This window comes from Mastomys coucha, unplaced genomic scaffold (genome assembly GCF_008632895.1).
Source record: "Mastomys coucha isolate ucsf_1 unplaced genomic scaffold, UCSF_Mcou_1 pScaffold21, whole genome shotgun sequence".
Taxonomy (NCBI): domain Eukaryota; kingdom Metazoa; phylum Chordata; class Mammalia; order Rodentia; family Muridae; genus Mastomys; species Mastomys coucha.
In genome coordinates, this window is record NW_022196904.1 from 131,628,519 (window position 1) to 131,652,775 (window position 24,257).

The 24,257-nt window shown below is 51.7% G+C and overlaps 1 protein-coding gene across 4 annotated transcripts in view; it reads left to right on the top strand.

Annotated features, from left to right (window-relative positions):
• Nucleotides 1-77: 77 nt before the first annotated feature.
• Nucleotides 78-24,257, top strand: part of Lsp1 (lymphocyte specific protein 1) — a 34,640-nt gene continuing 10,460 nt past the window's right edge. Inside the window, exons 1-2 of one of the 4 annotated variants that reach the window (XM_031388910.1) lie at nt 78-240; nt 24,004-24,156. In XM_031388910.1, coding sequence (XP_031244770.1) covers nt 173-240; nt 24,004-24,156 — 221 coding nt within the window. In that variant the 5' untranslated portion in view covers nt 78-172. Of the gene's footprint in view, nt 241-11,367; nt 11,889-14,697; nt 14,970-24,003; nt 24,157-24,257 lie in introns of those variants that run through there. The other 3 variants (XM_031388909.1, XM_031388911.1, XM_031388912.1) reach the window with 3 other exon arrangements.

Sequence of the window (24,257 nt, forward strand, 5' to 3'; positions counted from 1 at the left end):
AAAAAAAAAAAAAAAAAACAAGCCCCATAGGTTTCAAACCTCAACCTGCTACAGGAAGGAGGAAGTGAAACCTGGGGCCGGGGGTAGGGAGCTGAGGATCTAGGCCACCACCCATCTATAGAGAAGCACCAGGAGCCATAACAAGTGCACCCACACCGAAGACACCAGGTCCATGGCGGAGGCTGCCAGTGATCCCAGATGCGAGGAACAGGAAGAGCTACATGCAGAAGACAACAAGGGGTGAGCACCACTGTGGGCAGCTTGCTTTGTGCCAAGTCCTGAGTGAGCAGTCTCAGATAGTGGTTGCCAACTGAGGAGTTAGATAGCCTTTCAGAAACTACTCTCTTACCACGGAGGTGTGTGTCTCCTCTCTCTACCTCTGCAGCTTGGCCTAACTCGGGAAGGCTAGGTCTCCCTGGCTAGGGTTCATAGCCAGGACAAAGAGGGTGGATGCTTGGTGTGGAAGGGACTGGGAGTGGCTGGATATGGCCTGAACAGCGGGAGAGAGCAATAGTTGTGTTGGGAGAAACTGGGCCTAGGAAACCTGACTTCCCACCTGTAGGTTTGTCTGAGGGTCTGGCCTGCCTTAAGTTACTGGGAGGTGACCAGGCCTCAGGGGTTCGCAAAGCTGCTATGTGGGGATAGAGAAGGTTAATGGTGTCTTGTGGACCAGGCACTGCTGTTGGGTACAGTGGGCACAGGAATGAACATTGGCAGAGGTCCCTTTGCAACAGACAGGGCTGAGCAGAGGCCCAAAAGCTGCTGGCTGCTTAAGAGCATCTGCGATTTAAAGGGATGTGGAGCTTCTTCCCCATCTTCCCTGTGTTGGGTCATAACGCAGGGTGAGGTAATGAGAAGAGAAGCTGTTAGTGGGTAGACATGGAGACTAAGCTAGGCCATTGTGCCTACTCTGCCCTGTTCCAGGAACAGGTCTCAGAAGAGAGTGTCAGGTCTTGGGGACAGGCTAGCAGCCTCATGGGAGCAGGATGTGGGGTCTGTGGTCCAGGTGTATAAGAAGAAGGGAAGAAAGAGGTAAGACCTAAAATTGCTACCGGAGCTGTCAGGCTGTCAGGGAGGGCGTGGCCCTTAGGGTTCGGCCACAGGCTCAAGGAAAGAAGGCCCACCTTAGAGGCGGTTGCAAGGTCTCTGCAGTTCAAAAGCTGCCTTGTAAGATGGAACCAGACTCCAGATCTTGGGCAGGAACAGTGATTTCCTCAGTCCTTATCAGTGATAATGGGAGGAAGCCTCACTTTAAGGGGATGCGTGTTGGGGCGTCTCCCCACTACTGCTTTGCATTTGGACCCTGGTTTGAAAGCTGTCCAGGAAACCCTCAGGCCAGAAAAGGAGTCTGAGGCTAAGCAGAGATTGGCCTGGCCTGGGTCAGCACCTTTGTAGTTCCAGGGCCATGTTGTTCCCAGAAAGGTTTTATGAAGGCTGTCTCCTGGGAAGGGGGACATGCATTATGACATCCCAAGAAGGACTCCAAGGACACTCTGCCCAGGCTGGGTGAGGACACAAGCTGTGGGGTGTGTGGAACAGGGTGATCAGGCAACAGCTGTGACCCTGTTCAGAAATGCCCGCACGTCAGTGCCCCTGCCACCTTGTGCCCATAGAAGGGCAGCTACAAGCAGCCAAGCTGGCCCCACCCTCCTCCTAGGCCCTTCCTCAGCCCCCTCTCTCAGCTGTCTCAAATGCCGAGGTCTAAGCAGCACAGTGAAGGGTGCCCACAGCTCTGGCAGTCACAACCGATCCCTAGCCATCGTGCTATAGGACTGGAGCTGGGCTGCACCTGTGCCTGTCTGTCAGGAACTCCTATTCCACAGTCCTAAGAACTTAAGGGACCTGGGAGCCCTCTAAAGACATCCTCTCCAAAATGGAGGAAGAAAAGGGCACTACTGACCTTTCAAAATGAAACTGAGACCCCGGAGGAGGAGGCACTGTGCCTTTACAAGGGTGACTCATCGACCAGGGGATTCTCCTGTTTGAAGTGGTAAGAAAGTCCCTGGTGCCCAGAAAAAGGTTATTTGGTTTAAGAAGTTCCCATTCAGGAAGCCCCAGAAGGCCAGAGATGAACAGGGCCAGTTTTGGCTGGATCAGATCAGGGGAATCCCCATGCCATGCTGTCCACAGTGGGTCAGGCACACCAGGCAGAGGTCAGGTACTTCCTTTATATTTGCCCTGATATACCAGGGTGAGCATGGCAGGACACATATGCATATCAAATCCAAAGCAGGCAAACCCCTCCCACAGAGCCTCAGAAGGCAGGAAGGCTCCTGTGTACCACTCCTGTGTTCCCTACACCACTTAATGCAGGGCTGCCACTCTTCCTCTGCTGCGGGTGCTCTCTCCCTACTTGACTACCCAACACAGGGTCATTAGCTTGTTCCTGTCCCTTGGGAGCAGGGTGTGGCATCTCCACAGAACTGCAAGTGGCTTGCTGAGACTACTGGGTGACACCGAGGGAATGTTTTGTTCCAGGACCAAGCTTCAACTCCCTACACCTCCACTGTGCAGTGCCTTGGGAGCTACAAGGCAGTTATGTAGCTCGCAGAGAGAGGCTCAGCATTCAAATACTATCCATAACCTGGAACCCCAGCTCTGCATAGAGCCATGCCTCCTCTCACTTGGAGCAGACTCAGGTAGAGGGATGTCTCTACATAGACCTGGCCCATTCTACCTGACCATCTGTCCTCTTATTTGCATGGCTTATCTGGCCCCTGGGATGTCTGCATTCTGATTTTTTTTTTTTTTTAAGCACCTGATGCTGCTTTGCTGAGGGTCCTGCCCTGGAACCTCATCTATCCTGGAAACCTCTCTGGTCTATGTCCAGACCTTTTAACCAACAGGACAATCTAAGGGTTACTTAGGCAGGGTTCCTTCCTGGACCACCTACCTGTCCCTCTGACCCTCTGAGCTCTAGTCAGAGGCCTTGAACACTATTGAGACTCTCCTTCTGAGATGCAGGAGCCCTGTGGAGGGACCCTCAACCTTGCCCTCCCAAGGTGTGCTCTGAGGATTGAAAGCCTAGAAGCTGAGTCCTGGAGCTCTCTCCAGATGGCAGAGCTGAGCCAGGCAGGGCCAAGTCAGAGCTCCCCGAAGACAGAGAGGAGGCCAAATTTTACTCAAACAGTGGTCTTCCTCCAAGTAGGTCCTAGGCTTTCTACCACCTTCCATTCAGCTTCTTTAGATACCCATCTTGGGTTGGGGAGGGGAAACCAGATGCCTGGCACACTTGGGATATCACAGGCTCACCTTTCCCATCTTGAGGTAGGCCGATCTGGAAGAGGCTGGGGATAGACGGCCCAGGATGGGATGTTCTTACCAGGGTGACACTACTATTCTACTAATGGTTCCCTCTGCCTCAGTTTCCCTAAGTGTGAGGGCTTAGTGAGCCATAAGGAGGTAAAGGCTTATCTGGGGAAGAGACCATGGGAAGTGGACCAGGCCTTTTCCTCTAGGAACTCAGACTTTTGGATAGGGTTTGAGATGCCATTTCAAGGTGAGGGGGAGAAGGGCAAACTGTCACCCTCTTGTGACTCAGTTTCCCCAACTATACACTCAGAATGCAGCTGCTTGCTTTTAGCATTCCTGGTCTGAGTGTCTTTGCCAAGCTCTTTAAGACTCTAGCAGGCAAAGATCTTATGACACCATCCCCGCAAGAATGGCCCTTTTAGAGATGGCTTTCTGTGACTAGACATGCCCTCTGTGGGCTTAGGGTAAAGAGCTGGGACCTAGGTTAGGCTGTTCCAGGCTGCTTCTTAGGGTATTCTGGTGAGAGTCCCCAGAGTGTACCCATTGCTATGCAAAGGAGGTTGGTAAGGAACCAATGGTCTTTGTTGGACATAGACTGGGTCAGGGTGAGGGATATTTTGTGGGAAAAGCCCAGGTTGAGTGGCAAGTGATCTGTGGGGACATCCCAGGTTTCGGTAGAAGTCTGCCGTGGGGCATTGTCGAGGTCAGTATAGCCATGAGTCTCTGCATCTGCTCCAGTAGCACTGGACCACAGGGCTGTGGGGAGTTCTTCTGGTTCTAGAGAGCCTCGGTCTTCCTGTCACAAAGTAACTTTGGGGTGACTTCCCATTGACCTTGAGGCATCAGAGCCTCTCTTTGGATGGCAGTGCTTTAATTCTTGCAGAGGACAGGTTTGGATAAAGAGGCTATCTGATGATAGCTAGCCCATCCAATTCCCAAGATTAGGTTTCCACCAGGCAACCACTCCTGCCCAGCACCAAGGAGCTTGCAGAAAAGCAAGGGGCTATGGGTTTAGAATGTAGGGGTTTGAGAATGGACAGTGAGTGGGTCAGGGAAGCCCCTGTTTTTTCTTGTGGCCAGGCCACTATTACCAGGCTCCATTTGCTGGCCATCTCCAAGTTGGGAAGTTGTAAGTTGGCATGGAAGAAAGATTGCCCCCATCAGTTGTCATAAGGAAGTAATCTGCAAATTCAAGATACATCTGTTCCCTCTGAGCCCTTCCTCATATCAGGACACCTTAGAGGTGGAACAAAGTAGGCTGTGGGTAGTATAGATAGGGCCAGTATAAACCCCAGCCCAGTATGACCAGATGCTATGGGAAGGCTGTCTAGAATGTCTTGGAGATCCTGTCTGTCATGCGTGGCATGGGTCCTACACCCGACTCTTCTTCCAGAGCCTTGGTTTTACCATCTGCTCTTTGGATGAATGCATGAGGATGGGGTTTCATCCCTAGCAGATAGGTCCTCTCAGTTCACATCCTTCTGTCTGCATGAAAGAAAACTACCCTCCCACCCCAAGATGACGGTACCCTCTTCCCTAAAAGCAGCCTTTAGGAAAGGCTTCCTTTCTCTTCTCTTCTCTTCCCTTCCCTTCCTTTCCCTCCCCTCTCTTTCCTTTATTTCTCCTCTTCTCTCCTTTCCCTCCTCTCTTTTTATTCTTTCCACACTCTCCTCCTTTCCTATCTTCTTCCCCTCCTTCCCCTTCCTTCTCCCTTCCTCTCTCTCCTCTCTTTCCTTTTATTTTCCCTTCTCCTTCCCCTCCTTCCTCCTCTTCTCCCTCACCTTCTACCTCTCCCTCCCCTCCCAGGAACGTCACCCCAAAGAGCAACAGAACTCAAGACAGATGAATATAGTTAGTTTATTCCAAAGAAATCTGGAAAGACTCTGTTACCCTTTCTCCTAGTCTCAGCTCCAACCACAGTTGGCTTCATCACCACACCCGGATCCCTGACCCCGCCCTTAGCTCTGGCCCACCAGACCTTGCTTGGAAAGGGGAACACATGGAGCTGATGAGTATGGGGAAACATTTGGAGAGTTCCTGTTATGTAAATCAGAGCCACATTACTATTAAAAGCCACTATCCCAGACCCCTCCGCCAGTAGACTTATTGTGTCTTTCTCCATATAGTACACTGGTCTGTGAGCATGTCTGTTGGAATATGAAGATATTTGGATAAGGGAGAAAAATCTATGCTTCCCAAATTCTGTTTAGGGTCTATTTTATAAGAGGAGCCTGACTTTCTGAGGCTTTATTCTCAAGCCATGAGCTTTTGGGCCATGTTTATTAATTTAAAAAAAGGAAGAAGGAAATAAGAAAATAAAAGAAGAATCAGTAGTGGAAAATGAATATAGGGAAAGATGGGTGAAAAAGGAAGTATGGAAACAGCAAGGTGGGTAGATAGATGAATGTATGGATTCATGAATGTATGGATGAGGGTGTGGGTAGATGATTGTGTGGATAGATCTGTGGGTACATAAAAGGATAGATAGATGAATGGAGTCAATGGACTGATTGATGAGTAGGTGGATAGGTATATATATGAGTGTGTGGGAGGAAGGATGCATGGATGGATGGGTGGGTAGGTGGATGAATAGGAAGTGGATGGATGGATGGATGGGTGGGTAGACAGGTGGGCAGATGATATAGAAGTGAGTGTATGGATGGACATATGGTTGTTTGGGTGGATGTGGGGTAGATAGGTAAATTGATGAATGGGTGAGTTGGTTGGTGGATGGGTAGATTTATGAGTGAGTAGAAGGGTGGGTGAATAGATGGAGAATGACTTGGTAGATAAATGGGGGTGAATGTATGACTGGATGGGTGGATATATAGGTAGATGGATAAGCGGGCAAATGGGTGAATAAAGTTAGATAGATGAGTGGAAGGATTGATAAATGGGTGAATGGATGGATGAATGGAAGATGAGTGGATGACTGAATGTTGATGCATATATGGGTAAATGGATGAGTTGATGAACAGATGGTTGGATGGATGGGTAGATGAGTGACTAAGTAGATGGATGAATGAGGAGGTAGATGGAAGGAAAGATAAATGGATTGATAAATGGGTGAATAAATGAGTATATATGTAAGTGGATGGGTGACTGGATGAATGAGGTAGAAAATGGATGAATGGATGGACATATGGTTGATGTATGAATATATGTGAAAGGATGGATATGAAGTGAATGGATGTATTGATGAGTGGGTAGATAAATTGGTAGATATATGGGTGAATGGGTGGGTGAGTGGGTGGTTGGATGGATGGATGAATGGATAGATGGGTGGGTGGGTGGATGGATGGATGGGTGGATGGATGGATTAATAAGTAGATAGGTGGATAGATGGATGAATAAGTGGATGGGTGGATGAATTAATGGGTGAGTAGATGACTGAATATATGAGTAGGAAGATGGGTAAGGAGATGGGTAGATGATTGAGTGTGTGAGTAGATAGATAAATGGGTGGGTATGTGGATAAGTAAGAAGTGATGGATGGATGAATGGATGGATGGGTAGATATGTGAATGGGTTGCTGGGTGGATGAGTGGATATGTGGATGAGGTGTGGGTGGATGAGGGTTGGATAGATGGATGACTAAGTAGTGGATGAACAAAGAGTGAATGGATGACTGAATGGATTGATATATGGGTGAGTGGATGATATGAATGTATAATGGTGGATGGATGGGTGGATATATGGATAAATGGGTGGGTATACAGGTGAATGGATGTATGGATAGATGAATATAAGGATGTGTAGATAGTTGGACAGATAAATGGGTGCATAGATGAATGGGAGGGTGAATAGATGACTGAATGTTGGTTGGATATATGGATGGGTAGGTGGATGAAGGGTAGATGGATATATGGGTAGGTAGATGGGGGTTGTGTGGATGGATTGATAAGTGGGTGGATATATAGGTAAGTAGATGGGTACATAGGAAATGGATGAACAGGTGCTTATATGGTGAGTGGTGGGTGGATGAGGGATAGACGGACAGGTGATTGGGTGAGTGAATGAGTGCAGTAGTAAATGGATAACTAGCTGTGTAGATATATGGGTCGATAGATGAGTAGGGAGTAGCTGGATGGAAGGATGGATCAATGAATGGATAGGTGAGTGAATGGATATATGGGTGAGTAGATGGTGAATGGCTGGCTGGCTAAGTGGATAGATAGGTAAATAGGTGGATGATATATGGGTGGTTGGATGGATCTGGGTGGATAGTTGCATTGATGAGTGGGTGAGTTAGTTGGTGGATGAGTAGATTTATAAGTGGGTAGATGGGTGGATGGATAAGTGGGTGGTTGGATAATGGGTGGATGAGTGAGTGGGTGGGTAAGTAGATGAATGGATAGATAGATACATGAATGGACAGAGGTTGGATAGATAAGTACATGAGAGTAGATAGGTAATGGATGGATATGTAGATAGATAGATATATAGGTGGATAAATGGATACAGGGAATAGATAAATGAATGTGTTAGAGGATGGTCACATGGGATGAAAGAATAGGTAAATGAATGAGGAGACAGGTAGGTCATAGATAAATGACTTGACAGATATAATATCAAGACAGAAAGAGTGTGACTGTAAATAAATAATGGATAAATAGATATAACAATAGATTTGTGGATGGCAAGATAAACAAATGACAAATCAAGAAATGGATAAATTGGTATGAGGTGAGCTACTGAAGATACAGATGTATAAAAAGACACCTCTCGCCAGGCGGTGGTGGCGCACGCCTTTAATCCCAGCACTTGGGAGGCAGAGGCAGGCGTATTTATGAGTTTGAGGCCAGCCTGGTCTACAGAGTGAGTTCCAGGACAGCCAGGGCTACACAGAGAAACCCTGTCTTGGAAAAAAGAATAAAAGGAAAAAAAAGACACCTCTCCAACATAAATTTTGTACTATCTTTCTGAAATACTTTCCTCCATTGTGAGAAAGCCAGTCAGTCTCTCTCCATCCTTCTTCCTAAACCAGGAAATACTTATTCCTTCCCACTAAACTTTCCTTCTTCCTTAACCATCATACAGAGCATCTCAGTCCCTGGTACCCCCTACTTCCTTACCCTGACTCATACTTTTAGCAGCATTAACCATCATCTGCAGTGTGTTGATACATACTTACTTATTTGTTCCTACTAAAATGTCAGCATTATGAGCCCTGGAGAATGGTGCTGAATTCCCAGAACATTAAAAGTTATTGGAATTCAGTTCATGCTTCTTGAATAAACATACAGACTGATGGATAAATGTGTGCATAATTACATAGATATGTGAGTAGATGGCTGAGGGGGAGGGGAAGAGTAGATAATGATGGGCTGGTTTCCTATACTGTTATTGACTTGCTTGGATCAACGTGCATGTGTATGCAGCTTCCTAGAAGATGTCTTAGACAGGCTTATGAATGAATATGGAAAATGTATAAATAAAGCATAGATATCTGTTCAGATGAATGAAAATAAGAGCAGAAGACTATTTGGAGATAAAAGCATGGATTAAAGAAATGTTCTTGGTTAAACAAATGTACATACATGAATATGAATGTAGATAGTATCAGTTAGTATGTATGGGGAGGTTATTGTGCTCCAAACGGCTTGCTGAAGATTTCTTCTGAGTGTAGTAATGAAATAACTCAGTGTGGTAAAATGGTAATTGTCATACAAGCTTGGTATCCTAAGTTAGATCTCCAAAATCTATGTAAAGAAGGAAGGAGGGAACCAGCTCCACAAAGATGTCTTCTAACCCCTGCATGCTCATTATGGTACACACAGTTTTCCTTAATAATAATAAATATAAAAAATTTTAAAGATGTTTAAGTAAGTGGATTGGTAGATAGATAGATACACAGATGAAAAGATAAATGGATGGATGGATGGATGGATGGATGGCTATGTAGATGAATGATAGGAAGATAAATAGATGGATGGGTACATGGATATATTGGTCAATTGACATATTCTCTTTCAATGGAGAAATGTAATGAAAGACAAGAAGACATGGGTATAGATGTATGAACAATTGCTTGAAATAACTGAGTAGTAGGATATGTTATATTCATGTAAGGGGATGGATACGCATGATGAAGACTTGATAGGTTGACAAATGATACATAAAAATATAAGTACAATAAAGATAGGATGGATGGATGGATGGATGGATGGATGGATGGATGGGAAGGTAGATGGATAAATGAATGAGTTATGTAGGTATATGAGTGTATAAGTGAGTATACATATCCATGTATGGTATGGATAAATGGATGAGTGGATGGGTAGGTAGAAAAATAATAGACAGTAAGTAAGGCCAATATCATTCTGTCCTCTTGTCCATATATGTCATGGCTTCAAAATCTTAAATCATTCCTCATCCCTTCAGGAAAACTACCACGGATTAAGGCAGCCCTCCTCTGTCTGGAAACATCCTTTCTTCTTTTGAACCCAAATTGCCCCAACCACATGTCATTCCTGGCTGTCTAGATGGAACAGGAACAGGGGCCAGGAAGTGGTGTGGTAAAGAACAAGCTGGTTTCCTGGACAATCTGGTTCCACTGGGTGACCTCTTTAGCATGGGCTCGCCAGAGGGAGTTTCAGAGTGTGCTGTTTCTTATGTCTTTGTGCTATTAAGGAAGCACAGTGGACTCTGCTCTCTCTGCGATACACCCTGGCTTCATCTCCTTCTGGGAGATGCTGGGGGAGGGAGATGCTGAACAGCCGGATCTCATCCTGTAGCAAGTGCGGTAGAAAAGGCGGGTAGTAAAGTTTTTAGTCACTGTAGATCTGAGCTGGGGATCCGTGAGCAACTGCATCCGTGTTGCCACTTTAAGGCATATCTTCTTGCTACCAGTGAGCAGTTCAGGTGACCCGCCCAACAACTACCTCTGTCCTCAGTAGTCCCCAGGTTTCCTGAGATCTGGCTTTCTGGCCCACCTAGAGGTCAACTAGTGTTGTAACTTGTGTGTGCTTATTTTCCAAGTGTGGAGATAGAGGATAACTAGGGACCAACTGTGTAGAGAGAGAGACCCAGTGGGCAGTTGCTGGCAGTCAAAGACTCAACTATGGTCTTGGCTCTGCCAGACTCTGGCTCAGTGACCTGGCCTTGTGCTGCTGGCCAGCCTTGGTTTTCCCATCCAGCTCATGGGTCTAGCAGTACTGTTCATCCACAGCTATGAGTGTGGGTGATCCAGGAAGCCACCAGATGTAAGCCTACTCGCCCAAAACTGGCCTATGGCAACTTCCCCCAGCCCAGCCACTAGCCTCCAGTGTTCTCCAGTGAGTCACAGTGACTAAGCCCAACCAGAAAAACAATGGGCTGGGCTGCTTTGTCCCTGGGTGTGAGCCAGAGGATAGGGTAGGGGGGCTGGCTGGTAAGGGCACCCGGTACCCTCCTCCACTCTGGGGACTTGGGCTCCCTACACCAAGGAAGATGCTCTCTGTGGCGTCTGCTCCCTGCTCTGAATGTAGCCTGAGGTTCTGGGGAGGGCAGTAGCCTCCCAACTGAAAGACCTGGGAAGATTCCTGGGGTGCCCAGCCTCCCCTGGAGGTTATACAAGAGCAGAGAGCTGGGAATAAACAGAGGGAAAATGAAGACCCAGAGGGAGGGAGAAGAGGGAGGGGGAGGAGGGAGGGGGAGGAGGGAGAAAAAGAAGGGAGGGAGAGGAATGGGGGAGGGAAGGTAGGAGGAATAGTGAGATAGGGATGAAACCGCCAGAGAAGAAAAGGGCAAGGAAGGGCAGTCAGCCAGGTCAGGGGCAGCTGAGGCCCAGACCTGGGAGGAGAGGACCAGGGGTCAGGGAGAGCAGGACTCAAAGCAGGGACCAGCAGGCAGGCAGAGGTGGGCAAGAGGCTCTAAGGATGGTTAGGTGACCTGTGGGCCAGGCACCCAGAGTAGAGTGGTAGGCAGAGAGGTGGGAAATGACAGAAGCTGCCAAGATGGTCTGAGGGGGGCATACCACCATGCTGCCCACAAGCGGGCGTGGAGGTCCAGCCAGGCCCCCACACTGCGGGGCTGGGAGGGTTTCTCTCTGACATTTTTACTAGTCTCGGAAGGAGGAGGAGGTGGTGGAGGTGGAGGAGACCAAGGGGGCGGAGAAGGGGGCTGGGGGACAAAAGGAAAGCAGCTGCTAAGCATCCTGAGAAAGGAGAGGGGAGAGAGACCCACAGAGACAGGGTCCAGGGACAGTGGAAGGGCCTGGGGCTGCCATCTGGGAGCCAGCCCCAGACCCCCGCCCCCAAGGGCTGGAGGGGCTGCGACAGACAGACATCCTTCAGACAGACAGATGGAGGAGACAGGGAAGGGGTGTCAGAGTCTGAGAGACCAGACAGACTGACAGGGGGAGGAGGGTAGGGACAAGGACACAAAGAGAGGGCCAAGGAGAAGGGACAGGGCAGGGCAGGAAAGAAGAGAGGAAAAGGAAGAAGGGAAGGGGAAAGAGGAGAAGGAGAAGAAGGCAGAGGAGAGCAGAGGTGCTGGGCCAGAGCACCAGGAAGGAGCCTTTGAAGCTGCAGGCTGTGTCCCCAGGGCCAGGGGTCAGGCCAGGTCACCAGCGTCGTCGGGCAGGCCTGCAGCATGAATGGCCCCGCACTCCTGAGGAGAAATGCTAGCAAACGGGGCCTGGAGAAGCTGCTGAGGTAGGTCCCTCCCAGCCCAGGCACGGTGCCCACGGTGCCCTTGCCGACAGTGGTACCCCCCCTGCACCCAGACTGGCAAGATATGTGGCCCACAGGCTGTGCCCGGCTGCCCACGTGTACAGGAAGATAGCGAAGCCTAGCCTGAAAGCACCGCCTTGGCCAGCCAGCCAGCTGTACTTCTTCCTCCCGTCATCCCCCTGTGTGTCCCCAGGACCCACAGAGAATTTGTCCTCAGAGTAGCTGCCACAACCCCCAATCCCCATGTCTTTTTGCTGTCCCTGGGAACTAACCAGTTACCCCCACTTTACAAATGAGATTGGACTTGCAGCCATAGGCCCCCAAACCCACTGGCCTGACAGTCCTGGGTGTGGGAGGCACCGGAATCTTTGGGTACCTTGACTCTCTGGCCACTGGGCCTTAGGCCTTTGAGTCTTTACTCTGTGAGGGGTTTCTCCTATGTGAAGTGTGTGTGAGACAACGGTAGGCCCAGAACCTGCAACTCTCAGGTACTTCCAATATGTAAGAGCTCATTGCTGCTCCCTGAGCTACCTGCTGTGCCCTTTGTTTTCTTCCCTTTTCCAGCCTCAAGGCTCTGCTACAGTACCACCTCCTCCAAGAAGCCTGCCATGGTCTTCCTAGCCTGGAGGGCTTGGCTCTTCTGCTCATCTGGTGGCCTGTTCCCTGGCCCACTTCCATAGCTGCTTAAACCCCGTGCTCTGAAGGGTGTGACTGGCATTGCTTTATATTTCTATGTGTTTTGGTCCTGGCTCTCGGTTGTGAGACAGGGCGCAGATGGGGTGGTGGGCAGATGGCTACCTCTACATTCTAGCTCTATCATGGTCCGAGCTGGCAACCAAGGTCAAGACTAACAGTGTGTCTAAGCTGGCCTCGCAGCCTTTCTCCACACTAGCCCCCAGCCAAATACTATGTCCATGCTTCATGCCAGTCTTTCAAGCCTTGCCCAGCCTGCTCAGGGTCCTTATGCGTGGCCACCTCACATGGGCTAGATGTCCCTCTGGTCTAGACTAGGATACACCCTCCATTGTCACCATCCCTTATGGTGTCCTGTGTCCTGGAAATTTAGGAATAGCTTTGATCAATCTTGCCAACTCACTAGTACTATAACACAAGCAGGAAACTGGCCCAAGCACCCTGGTGGCTGTGGGGTGACAGAACCTCAAGTCCTACCACCAAGCAGATGTCCTGGTAACCCAGAAGCAGGGCAATGGGGCCATTAAAGCTCTAGACAGGGCAAGACCTTGAGCAGGGGTTAGGTTTGGCACCATTCAAAGTCTGGAGCTGAAGAAATGTGGAAGCAGACCCAGAGACCAAGGCCTGGCATGGTTAAGCCGTGGGCAGGACAGAGGGGCAGGTCCCTGGGAGGTTTTAGGGAACTCTGATGGTGTAGAGGATAGAGGAGGAGTAGATCCAGGGGCTTCTGCCTTGTGATGGGTGATGGAGAAATGTGTGTCCCCACATACAGCGGGTCTAAAATAGATGAAATGGGGCGGTGTCTGGGGTAGATATATGCTAAGCTGTGCATCTGTGGGAGCTTGGTCTTGCAATTGAACTGGGGTCACCCACCCTCATGTGTACTGATACACAAATATGTGCAGACATATGTATGCTACCATCTTGTACCATTACACCCTCCACTTCTGACCCCTTCATGTTCTTTGTCCACATGCCTGTAGCATCCAACACTGTCCACTTTGTCCATCCCTGGAGGACAGGTCTCTACTTTGTCTCTGTTCGACAGACAAAGAAAGTAGGCTCAGAGAGGTCGAGTGACTTCCTCAAGGTCACCCAGCAGGCAATGGTGAACCTACCTCCTCTCATCCATTGCCTTTGTCTAGATCCTTCCCCCAGGAACCCAAGGCTCTCTCGACACACCTGGTAGCAAAGGCCTGCCAGTCCCCTCTGTGACAAGCTCTAGAGAGGTTGCTGGGTGGTCAGCAGAACCCAAGGTGCAAAGTGAATCCAGTTTAAATTCATAAAAAACAATGTTGTGGACTAATGAGAAAATAGATAGTATGACCTCCCCAGCCAAGTCTCCTAGTTTGAATCTGGGTATGAATTGGGGTGTTAGCATGTAGCTGACCAAACCCCAGGCTTACTCCTACTCCCTTGTGCTAGGGATTTAGGTAGCCACTTCCTGTCCCAGGAGAGTCAGGGTCCTTCCAGGTCCACCACAGGTCAGGCCAGGTTAAGGATGATCACCTGGGCTCTCAACAAGCTATCTGGTTCTGCAGTCCTCTGGGTGTAGATTTAAGAGCAGCTGGGCTAGTCAGGAGCACCTTGTGTTGATTCTGACCTAAGAGTCTGAGCTGAGCTGGGAGTCACCTTCCTTGGCCAGCATCACCAACCAAAGCTCCCTTGGGTAGTATGAGCCTCTGTCTCATCTGTCCCAGCACCTATCAGCCACAGATAGCATGGCCTCTCTCTATGGCTTCCCAGGGGTGTAAGGTTCTTCAGGAGGGCTCCCACCCCAACATGTGGCCCACTGGGTCCCTGGGGATCCCAGTGTGGCAGAGGGTAGCAGATGGGGCTGGCAGTCTGCTGGGTGGCCCAGTGGGGGGAGGGGAAGCCAGGCCTCCAACCACAGTGTCCAGGGAGGCGTGGCTCCTCGGGCCCATTGGAGGCCGAGATCCCGAGGGTGGGGTAGCCCCACCCTGGCAGGCCGGGTGGCCGGTGGGCGGCACCCCCACGGGCCGGGTGGTCTGTCTGCCAGAGCCTGTCCTGCCTGGAGCCTGGCCGAGCTAGCAGCAGGGGGTACAGGGACCGAGTGGCCCAGCCCCCTGGGCAGGGTGTCAGGGCCAGAGCCCAGAGGACTGAGGTTCCGGTTCCAGTCCCAGCCGGTGCGTCAGAGCTGGGTAGATCAGGCAGCAAGCAGCAACCAGGGCGCCAAGGCACCCAGAGACTCACCCACTCCATGTTTCTGCTGGAGTCAGGAGGGGACACCCAGGGGCTCTTGGGACCCTTGGGATAGCTGCAGGGGCACAGCCCCCCAGGGACACTGCTACAGGCTCAGAGCATCTCTCCAGAGAACAATGCCAGGATGGACCACCAAGGTCTACAGAGGTCAGGTTGGCACATGGACGGCAGGAGGGCTGAAGTGGGCAAGTGGCTAAAGGTAGGCATAGGGGCTTAACATGTCGCTGGCCAAACCCCAGGCTTGGTGGTATCTGGGTTTAAACCCCTCAGATGGTTCTGTGGGCAGAGAAAGGTTCTCAGGCTTTGTTACCAAGTGAGGCCAGATCTGGCCCTCAGCCTAAGATCTGGCTGTGCAGGTTGATCTCCTAAGGAACAGGAATGTGGCTCTGAGGGTCTGCTACTAGCTGATGGTGCTCAGGGAAGACAGAGAGCCTGCCCTGGAGATACTGGTGCCAGGGGAGTAACACATTGGATGCTTCTGGAGGCTTTGACGGTCCCCTGAGAAAATGTGCCTTACCAGGTAGGGAAGGAGAAGAGGAAGAAGAACAGAGAAGGCAGAAAAGAATAAGATACACAGGGGGGAGGGGGCTGGAGGGTTCCTAGCCAGCCACGGAGGGAGGGTACCTTCTGTGCTGTCCCTGCTTAGCTGAACTGGGCAGGGAGCGACTGGCATTGAAAGGGGATGGATAAAGGTGGCGGCGGTGGGAAGAGGCTCGGGAGCCAGCAAGAGATGGTAAAGAACAAAGAGCTGTGGGAAGAGAGGAAGAAAGGAGCTGGTGTCCCCCTGAACTAGGACGCCTCGCCTAGGTCCTGCCCCTTGACTCCTGTGGCTGCCTTGTCTCCTAGCATTTATTTTAAAGAGGACAAGGGGACCGCTCTGCCGTGCACAGGCCTCCCAGGTCTAGGATGCTGTCTGCCCTGCTGAGCCTCAGCCTTAAGTGGTGGGGACACTGTGAGAACTATCGCGCCTGCTCTTTCCCTCAGAATGGCTGTTCAGTTTATCTCTAGGCATTGAGCAGGAAATGGGCCCAGGGGACCAGCTCAGGTCCCACTGGCCTCAGCTGATGTGACATTCATAGGGATGTGTGAGTCCCTCACAGCCCATGGAGACTTGCCCTTTCCTGCTTCATGCAGCAACTGGGTTCAGCTTTAAGGACCTTTGAAGGATATCTCAGGCTGAAAGTTGAAACAGGCTGACCTGGGATAGACCTCTTCCTCCCTTGGGAACCTAGGAATGATCAGTCCCTGAGGAGCTGGGTAGCACTCAGGGCACAGATGTGGCCACAGAGCCCCACAGGATGTCCCTGGATCCAGGAACGGATAACATGTTGAAAACAATCAGTGGGTGCCCAGCTGCTTGTCTGGCTCCTCAGAGAGACAGGAAAACTGAAGCACATCGGGGACTCAGGGCCAGGCATAGGACGATGGGTTGGGAGAGTGCCTTAATGACACATTGTCACCTGCCACACAGCTGTCCAGGTGGGCAGCCAAGTTAGACAAGGTGTAAACCTGTGACCAGATGAAGGATGAAGCATTTGAGCAGCATCCATTAAGAGAGCTGTAGCCAGGCCTTTGGAGCGAGGTGGATCTGGGTATAGCCAGCCAGGGAGGAAAGAGGAGGGGATGGCAGTCTCAAGCCAGTGCCAGCCACCGTCGCGTGTCAGGGAGTGTGCCAGAGCCTTGCCTCGTGAGCCCTGTGAGCATTCTGCCAGGGCTGTCTGCTGCTGCGAGCCACGGTCTCTCTGAGCCCAGTCCCCACTGGGAGCTTGGTGATGAGGATGCCATTTGAAGGCAGTTCTGAACAGCAGAGCTCAGGCACCAGGAGGTCTCATGCCTGCTGTGCAGTTGGCCCCAGCCTGTGGCAAGTCTGGTCAGTGACACGGAGGACACAGTGTGCAGAGCCTGTGAAGGGAGAAAGCAAGCTCAGGCCAGCACAAGCCGCCTTCATGACAAGATGTAACAGATGGGAGGTCTAGGCCCTGGTGTCCACTCCTAGACCTGAGGGGGACCTGGGCCAGAGATGATTGAGTTAGGAGTCCTGAATGAGGAACCTGCCAGCAATGGACTAACCAGGAAGCACATCATAAGAGGTAGGGTTCCCAAACCCAGGGGAGGGGATGGGCTTCTTTGTGGGACAACCAGCTTGCTTCTAGACCCCTAACATTGATGGCAGAATCTTGACCCAGCCTCTGGAGGAGGTGTGGGATAGAGGGGCCTGCACCATTCCTATTTTTCTCAGCCTCAAGATCATAAAGAAAGTCTTGGCAGAATCCAGCTATAGAATCCTCTCAAACAGCCACACCTTAAGTTGAGACTCTGACTGTCTGACACTTTTTTCCAAATGCTGACTTGGGGTGGGGGGCTTGCTTGGGCAGCTTCAGTGGTGTGATAGACCAGTGTGGACTACACTCAGCCAGGCTCCTCCAAAGGGTTTTGTGGTTCCTAGGTGGGTTGATATATCCTCTCCCTGAAGTGTGGCTCCTTTCTTCACCCCAGAGGAAAGATGATGCTCGCCTCACTTGAGTGTGCATCACCCCAGGGAGAAGTATACATATGGCAAGATACTAAGTGGGTAGCCCCAGATTGTGGGGTAGGGAGAGAAGGGAGACAGATACAAGACTGCCCTTCCTATGTAAGGCCCCCAGAGGCTAGGGAGCCACAACAAGTAGGTTGTGGGCCTAGACCAAAGACATAGGGACAAGAGGATGTGCCTCTGTTAAAGATGGGAATATGAGAATACTCTTGGGGAAAACTAGCTTTGGCACTGGACACCTTCCCCTCTCCAAATCCCCCAAACCATGGTCTCGTCTGGAGATGTCTCCCAGACGCCTATGTTGTTGATGCTCTGATCACTCTGCAGCAGCCTCTCCCACCTCCATGCCACCAGGGCAGCATGGGTAATGATCCCTTGCCTTAAGTGTACTGTGTCAGTTCCAAGTCTCCAGCTGCCGCCCCATATGACTGAGAGAACCTATGGCTGCTTATGTGGTCCTTGATCTACACCAAAGGATCGGGGCTGGCCTCTCAGTGCGCTAAGATGCACTGGGGAGTGGAACACTTAACATAGTTAGCACCAGTCGTCAGGGGAATGCATAAGAGAGAGAGGGGGGTACCATGGTCCTAGGAAGGCAAATGCAGCTAGTGTGGGGGAAGTAGAGCATGTAGTAGATATTGGGGTGTCATTGACCAGGTTACCAAACCTTCAGAGTGTCAGAATGAAGCCTTGGTCTCTCTGACTCCCCTGGCTGGTGCTAAGCCCCAGGTGTAGCCTCTGCTTTGCTCCTCCTCAACTGTGAGAAAATAGAGGGACAGCCCTGCTCTGTCCCACAGAAAGAACTGAAGGGATGCTGGCTGGGTGGGGTTTGGATCCAGTGGTCAAGAGAGGTCAGGTGGGACAAAGGCAGAGGATAAAGCCAGAAGCGCAGCCTGACACTGTGGGGACAGTACAGGTTATAATGGAGGCACATTGCCTTAGCTGTCACTGGAGGAAGTGGGCAGTTCTGGGTCAGTTCATGAAGACAGTCCCCATGAGCCCCACCTGCCCCAGAGCCTTTTGCATTCACAGCACCTCCATCTGGTGGGAAGGAGAGAGCTGGAATTCACAGCCTCCTCTGAGGCCCTCTGCAGGAGGTCTAAATCCTAGGACTCCAGGCTGGGCCTGGCACGTGTGTGTGTGTGTGTGTGTGTGTGTGTGTGTGTGTGTGTGTGTGTGTGTGTGTGTGTGTGTGTGTGTGTGTGTGTGTGTGTGTGTGTGTGTGTGTGTGTGTAGGGGAGTTCATTCCTCCTTCCCTTGCAGAGCTGGGTTTCCACCTATCCCTTACCCTTGCTTCCCTGGGACATGCACCCATAGGCTCCCCCCAATTCACCTCCCCACTCCCCTCCCTCCTGCTAGCCCACCCTTCTTTTCCCCAGGGCAGGAAACAGATATGTTCATCCTGACTCTGTAGCTTCCTCCATGTTTCATCCCCATCTCAGGGCCCTTGTGCTGGGCTCCCCCCAGGGACAGCAATTAACTCCTTACTCCCTGTGTTTCCCCCTCATCTGCCCTCTACCCTTGAGGCTGCCAGAGCTTCCTGGCTCTGAGTATCTCCTCTCCATGCCCAGAACCTCCTATGACTCCCATAGCCCCAGCCAACCAATCTTAACTTTTTAATCTTCCTAAGGCCCACCCCTTAGGCTTGGCTACGGTAACCCTTCAGAGCTATCCCTTGCACAGATAACACTAACCAAGTCCCAAGAATGTGGACTGCTTGCGTGTCCCAAGGACAGAGCAGACAAGCACTCAGAACAGAATAGAGGGCTCAGTTCTTAAAAGTGGGAAGCTCAGATCCCATAGGTGTGCTTGGTTGTCTAGGATATCTATGATCAAGGGCAGCAGCCTGAGAATCTGAGCCACTGAGGCTGAGTTCCCCGGTATTAACTTGGATGTTTTTTTCCACCTCTTCTGGGTGCATATGCTGCCCACAGTGGTCTAGGCAGTACCCTGGGGTGGGAAGGCCTGGATACCAGGTAGCCCAATAACCCAGCTTTCCCTGTGCCATCTACCCCAGCTCCCCTTGGCTACCTCTGAGCTACTTAGGCTACTGCTGTAGGGCCCCTTAGAGGTCTCCGCCTCAGGATGGGGCTCTGGCAGCCATGATCTAGTACTGACTGTCTCCAGGGGCACTCTCAATCCCATGCTGCAGATTCAGGTTCCATTCAGTGTCTCTCCCAGCCCAGGCTCAGGTCTTGCCTGTCCCCCATTCCCAGCTTAGAACAGAGTTGACTTCTCCTACCCACTTACTTCTGGCCTGCATCTCACTCCTCTATCCTTCTATACCAGCTCCTGAACAGAACCAGGGCTTCCTGCACGTGGAATCCACTCATGCCTGGAGAGGCCACCCTTACAGGCCATGAATTCTGAGGTCTACATACTTCTTGGACAGTTGACTTCATGTCACTCTCCTTCTCTCTGGCCTAAAGCTCCCATTCATCCTTCATAATCATGGCCAAGATTGTGCCCCCCACCCCCACTTCAACCAACTTTTTGCAGTGCTTTTCTGGGCAGTGGAGACAGAGTCTTGCCCAATTCAATACATGCCCCCCTCCCAATACACTGACCCTGACAATAAAAAAAAAGACAACCCCACCATGTCCGTGCTGTGCTAGAAAGATGTTGGAGAGAATACTGAACCAGAGCCAGGTGTGCAGGGATGGGGGACCAGGTTCTTTTCTCCTCATCTTAGCCTCAGGGAAGGAACTTCTACTCTCCTGCCTGCCTTACATAACCACTCTCCTACTTAACCAGGCTCAGCCCTCTGAGCTCACTCCACATACCCACCTCTTTCTGGAGCTGGGTGGTAATTAAGCATTTGTATACTCAAACCCCTCTCTAGATTGTCCACAGGGAGTGGGACCCCTATATCCAACAATCAATGGGTCCTGCAGCTGGCAGCTACAGGGACTGGTGCTCAGAAGTGTTGAGACATGGGGTGAGGATCTACAACAATCACTCAAGACTGACCCTGAATCCCCCTCCAGAGGTCTGCCCCTATCTCTGGGAGCCTGCACCAGATTTTTTTTTCCCTTGCTCTGCCCTTCTCCCAAAGGCTCTACCATTTGCACATGAAGTGCACCCCTGATGTGCAGGGTTGTGACCTTGGGGAAGATACTCCCCTGAGGGCGAGAGACCCGGGTGGTCCCAGAGAGTCGATTCAACTACTCCTGGTGGCTGCCCCAGGCTCCTCACTACTTCCAGTCCCCTGCTACTCAGGAGACAGTGATGGGAGGGGTCCCTGTAGGAGGCCTGAAGGATCCCACTCCCCAGTCCTCTCGAGTGTATCCCTGGGGAGTGTAGAAACAGTACAGGTACTGACCTTTGTGTTCAAATTAGCTGGCGGGGGCAGTCACATGGGCAGCCTGCAGGGGGCAGAATTGCAACAGGGACTGAATCCTGCCAACCTGGAATTATCCTTGGGAGAACAAAGGGGGTGGGGTAACTGGGAAAACTGGACCCAGGATGGGCACTCTGTCTCTCAGCAGGATCTAGGCAGGGTGTGAGGGGGCAGGGATGCAGAGGGTGAAGAGGGACAAGACATAGAGCAGGGGTGCAGAAGGCAGGGGCGACTCCACTCAGAGCCGGAGCTGGTGGGGGTCTGAACACCCTGGAGCACCTGGGTGGGGCCCCAGCCCCAGGCCCAGCTCCAACCCCAGCCGCAGCCTGTGGTAAGCCCTGTGACTGCGTGGGCAGGATGTGGGGGGACAGGGCCCCATTCCTCAGCCCCTAGGCTGAGCCCTGGGCCCCCCGAGCCAGAACAGACTCAGGAAATGGTCTGATTGCGTTTGTACGGGAACGCCAAATCCCTTGCAGCTGCGCGGGGCCAGGGCCACGGGCGGGGCGGCCATCGCCAGAGTCTTGACAGCTCCGAAAAAACGTGCCAAGGGGTCTGGGCCGCTGGCCGGGGGGCGCCTTTCCCAGGCCAGAGGCCCCCACCCCACCCCACCCCAGGAGAGCCACCCCCTTCCAGTTCCCAGAACGGAGCCCAGCTGTGGAATAGTGACGGGGTGAGGTCATGGGGAGGGGGCGCATTACTCATTGCTTGAGGCAGGCGAGAGGGAAAAGGCAGGGGAAAGGGGCCCCAGGCCGCCTCAGCCTCAGAGCAGGGTCAGGAGCTGGGACAAACTTCTTTCCAGCAAGGAACTGGAGGGGTGATGCTAGTAGACCCCTATCCTGTACCCCCACTGTGTCCCCAAGACTTTGTCCAGGAAGGGCTAAATTAGGGTAACTTTGGAGGGGTGTGGGTCCCACAAAGGATGTTCTCAGAAAATACACTTTGGCCTCCTGCCAGTCCCAGGCTCAGGCCGGCACCACGTTGTCGGGGTGATGGTTAGCAAAACAGTAAATAGTGAGGCAGGGGCGGCCCCCTGAGGGAGCTTGGGAGGGGATGGGACCTGCTGTTTATGATCCCCTGTTCCCTGCTCTTGCCTGCACACGTTTGAGAGTGACCCTGTGTACTCATGTATGAGCACATGTATATGGGGGCCTGTGTGTGAGTGCCTACGTGGCCACACCAGATGTGTATGTGTGCTGCACCTAGGTCAGGAGAGAGATCTGTGTTTGGGTCTCTGTACTCATTCCTATACCCATTACAAACTAAGCCCCTCCAGCCCCTTTCCCCAGGCTTTGCATGCTGGCATCAGGCTGTGGTAGCTCGAACTCTCTACTCCAAGAGTGAAGTACCCCAAGGGGTCCTGCACATAAAAGTGCTTGCAGGGAGGTTGCCCCTGTTAGAACAGGTGAAACTCTGGTCCCATTCTAAGTGAGATATCACCACGCCCCCTCCCCAAAATATCCATATTCACAGAGCTGAGCTCAGCCCTGTGCTCCAGTCTTAAAGTGCTTGCACACACATACAAGAACTTTACACATAGGCTCAAATACATGTACACTTACCCTGCACATGCATAGATTCAGATAACAAGAACAAAGTGACCCCAGGGGGCATCTCTTTATAGTCTGCCTCTGAAGCAGGCAGAATGGGGAGCTTTCTCCCCCTCCCCACCTCTGCCCTGATACTTTTTTGGGGGGGTGCGGTAAACGTGTATGCAAGGAGCAACACACAGAGCTATAATTCACTAGGTGGAGAGGGGCCAAAAGCGGCCCCCACATTGATTGAGGCCGTGGAGGGAGCCAGGAGGCCCTCAGCATCTGCCTGTGATGGGAGCCAGGTGTAGGGAATTAAGAGGCTTTCTCAGGCTGGAAGTTGAAGGCCCTTCTGAGGCTGAGGCAGGCAGCTCGGCTTGGGGGTTCGAGGTAGGATCGGGCAGGCTGCTTGCGTGGCTAGAGTCCCATGTGGCTGGTGGGGCGGGAGGTGGGGGATGAGGGAGGAGTGAACCTCATCCTGGAGCCTGCGGAGAGGCCTGGCTTTCGTCTGAGAGGCTTAGGGGAGACCTGGAGAGATTAGATCATGTACTGGCAGGGCTTCCTGGCCAGGGGACTGAGGCCCAGAGGGGAGCGGGATGCGGGGTCATTCGGCGGACATTGCCAGGGAAGCACAGAGACCCCAGAAGGGAGACAACGCTTAGCAGTTCAGGCACCTTGGGTCTGGGGCAGTAAGAACTGTAGAAACAAAGGACCCCTGTCCCTCTCAGATCCTGGGTTTTTTAGGGGGTGGGGTCAGGATAAGGGGCAGTGGTGAAGGCCTAAGGTATCTACTAGACACCAGAAACACAGGTTTGCTGTGTAGGGTCTCCAGATCCTCTGGGCCAAGCCAGCTTGATTCCTCTGACTGTCCCCTGGCTTAGGGAAAGGGATTCTAAGGAGCCTGAGTGTCAGCTTGCTCTAAGGACTGTAGATATTGCTTGCCTCAGTTTCCCCTTCTCTTTTTGTTTTGTTTGTTTTTTGTTTTGTTTTGTTTTTTGAGACAGGGTTTTTCTGTGTAGCCCTGGCTGTCCTGGAACTCATTCTGTAGACCAGGCTAGCCTCAAACTCAGAAATCCACCTGCCTCTGCCTCCCAAGTGCTGGGATTAAAGGCATGTGCCATCACTGCTTGGCCCCCTCCTTCAAAACAATCCAGAGAGACTCCACAGAGAACCCTGAGGGGAGGGGGGGTACTCTAATGTCCCTAAGTGCAAGGTAGAGAGAAGAAGGAACTATAGAAAGACAAAGAGAAAGTCTGACCTGGTGGTTACTAGATGCAGTCCCACACTTAGAGGCTGTATGGTAGCTACCAACATGGCACTCCTGCAGGGAAGAAAAGAAGGTTCCAGATGGGGACCTTAGAGGTAGCTATCTGACTGGCAGCCATGGCTAAGACCCCACCCCCACCCCCAACCTCTCTCTCTCTCCTCCCTGTCACCTTTTCCAAAGCCCTCCTTGGTCCCCTATATGGAACTCTGCTCTAACTTAGGAGGTAGCCAGCAGGACAGAACAGTTGGTCATCAGCTCCAACACTGGTTTGCCTGAAGCCTATGTGAACAGAGGGTCATCTGTATGTAGAGCCCTGGGATTACCCTTCTTGGCCACAGGGGCGTTGCCAACTGCCTTTGCATAGCCTTTATCTTAGACCAAACTGAGGCCTGCAGATTGGTCCAGGGGCTTCTCCTCACCAACTGGTGACAGGGCTTGTCCATTACCCTTGTGTATGTCACTCACGGTATGACAGTCACATAGCATGACTGTCTCTGTTTCTGCCTCTCCAGGATTACAACTCAGTGGAGAGAAGAAGACGAAGAAGAGGCTGCCCGTGAGCAGCGTCAACGGGAGCGAGAGAGGCAGCTGCAGGACCAGGACCAAGACCAAGATGAAGAAGATGAAGGTGGCCATTCCCTGGAACAGCCAGAACAGCAGGCACCGTAAGCTGCTGGGTCCTGGACCCCTATCTGCTGCCACACAGGACCTGGGCAGGAACACATACTAGAGGTCAGGCTTGGCCTGGGAGCCACAATGTAGGAAA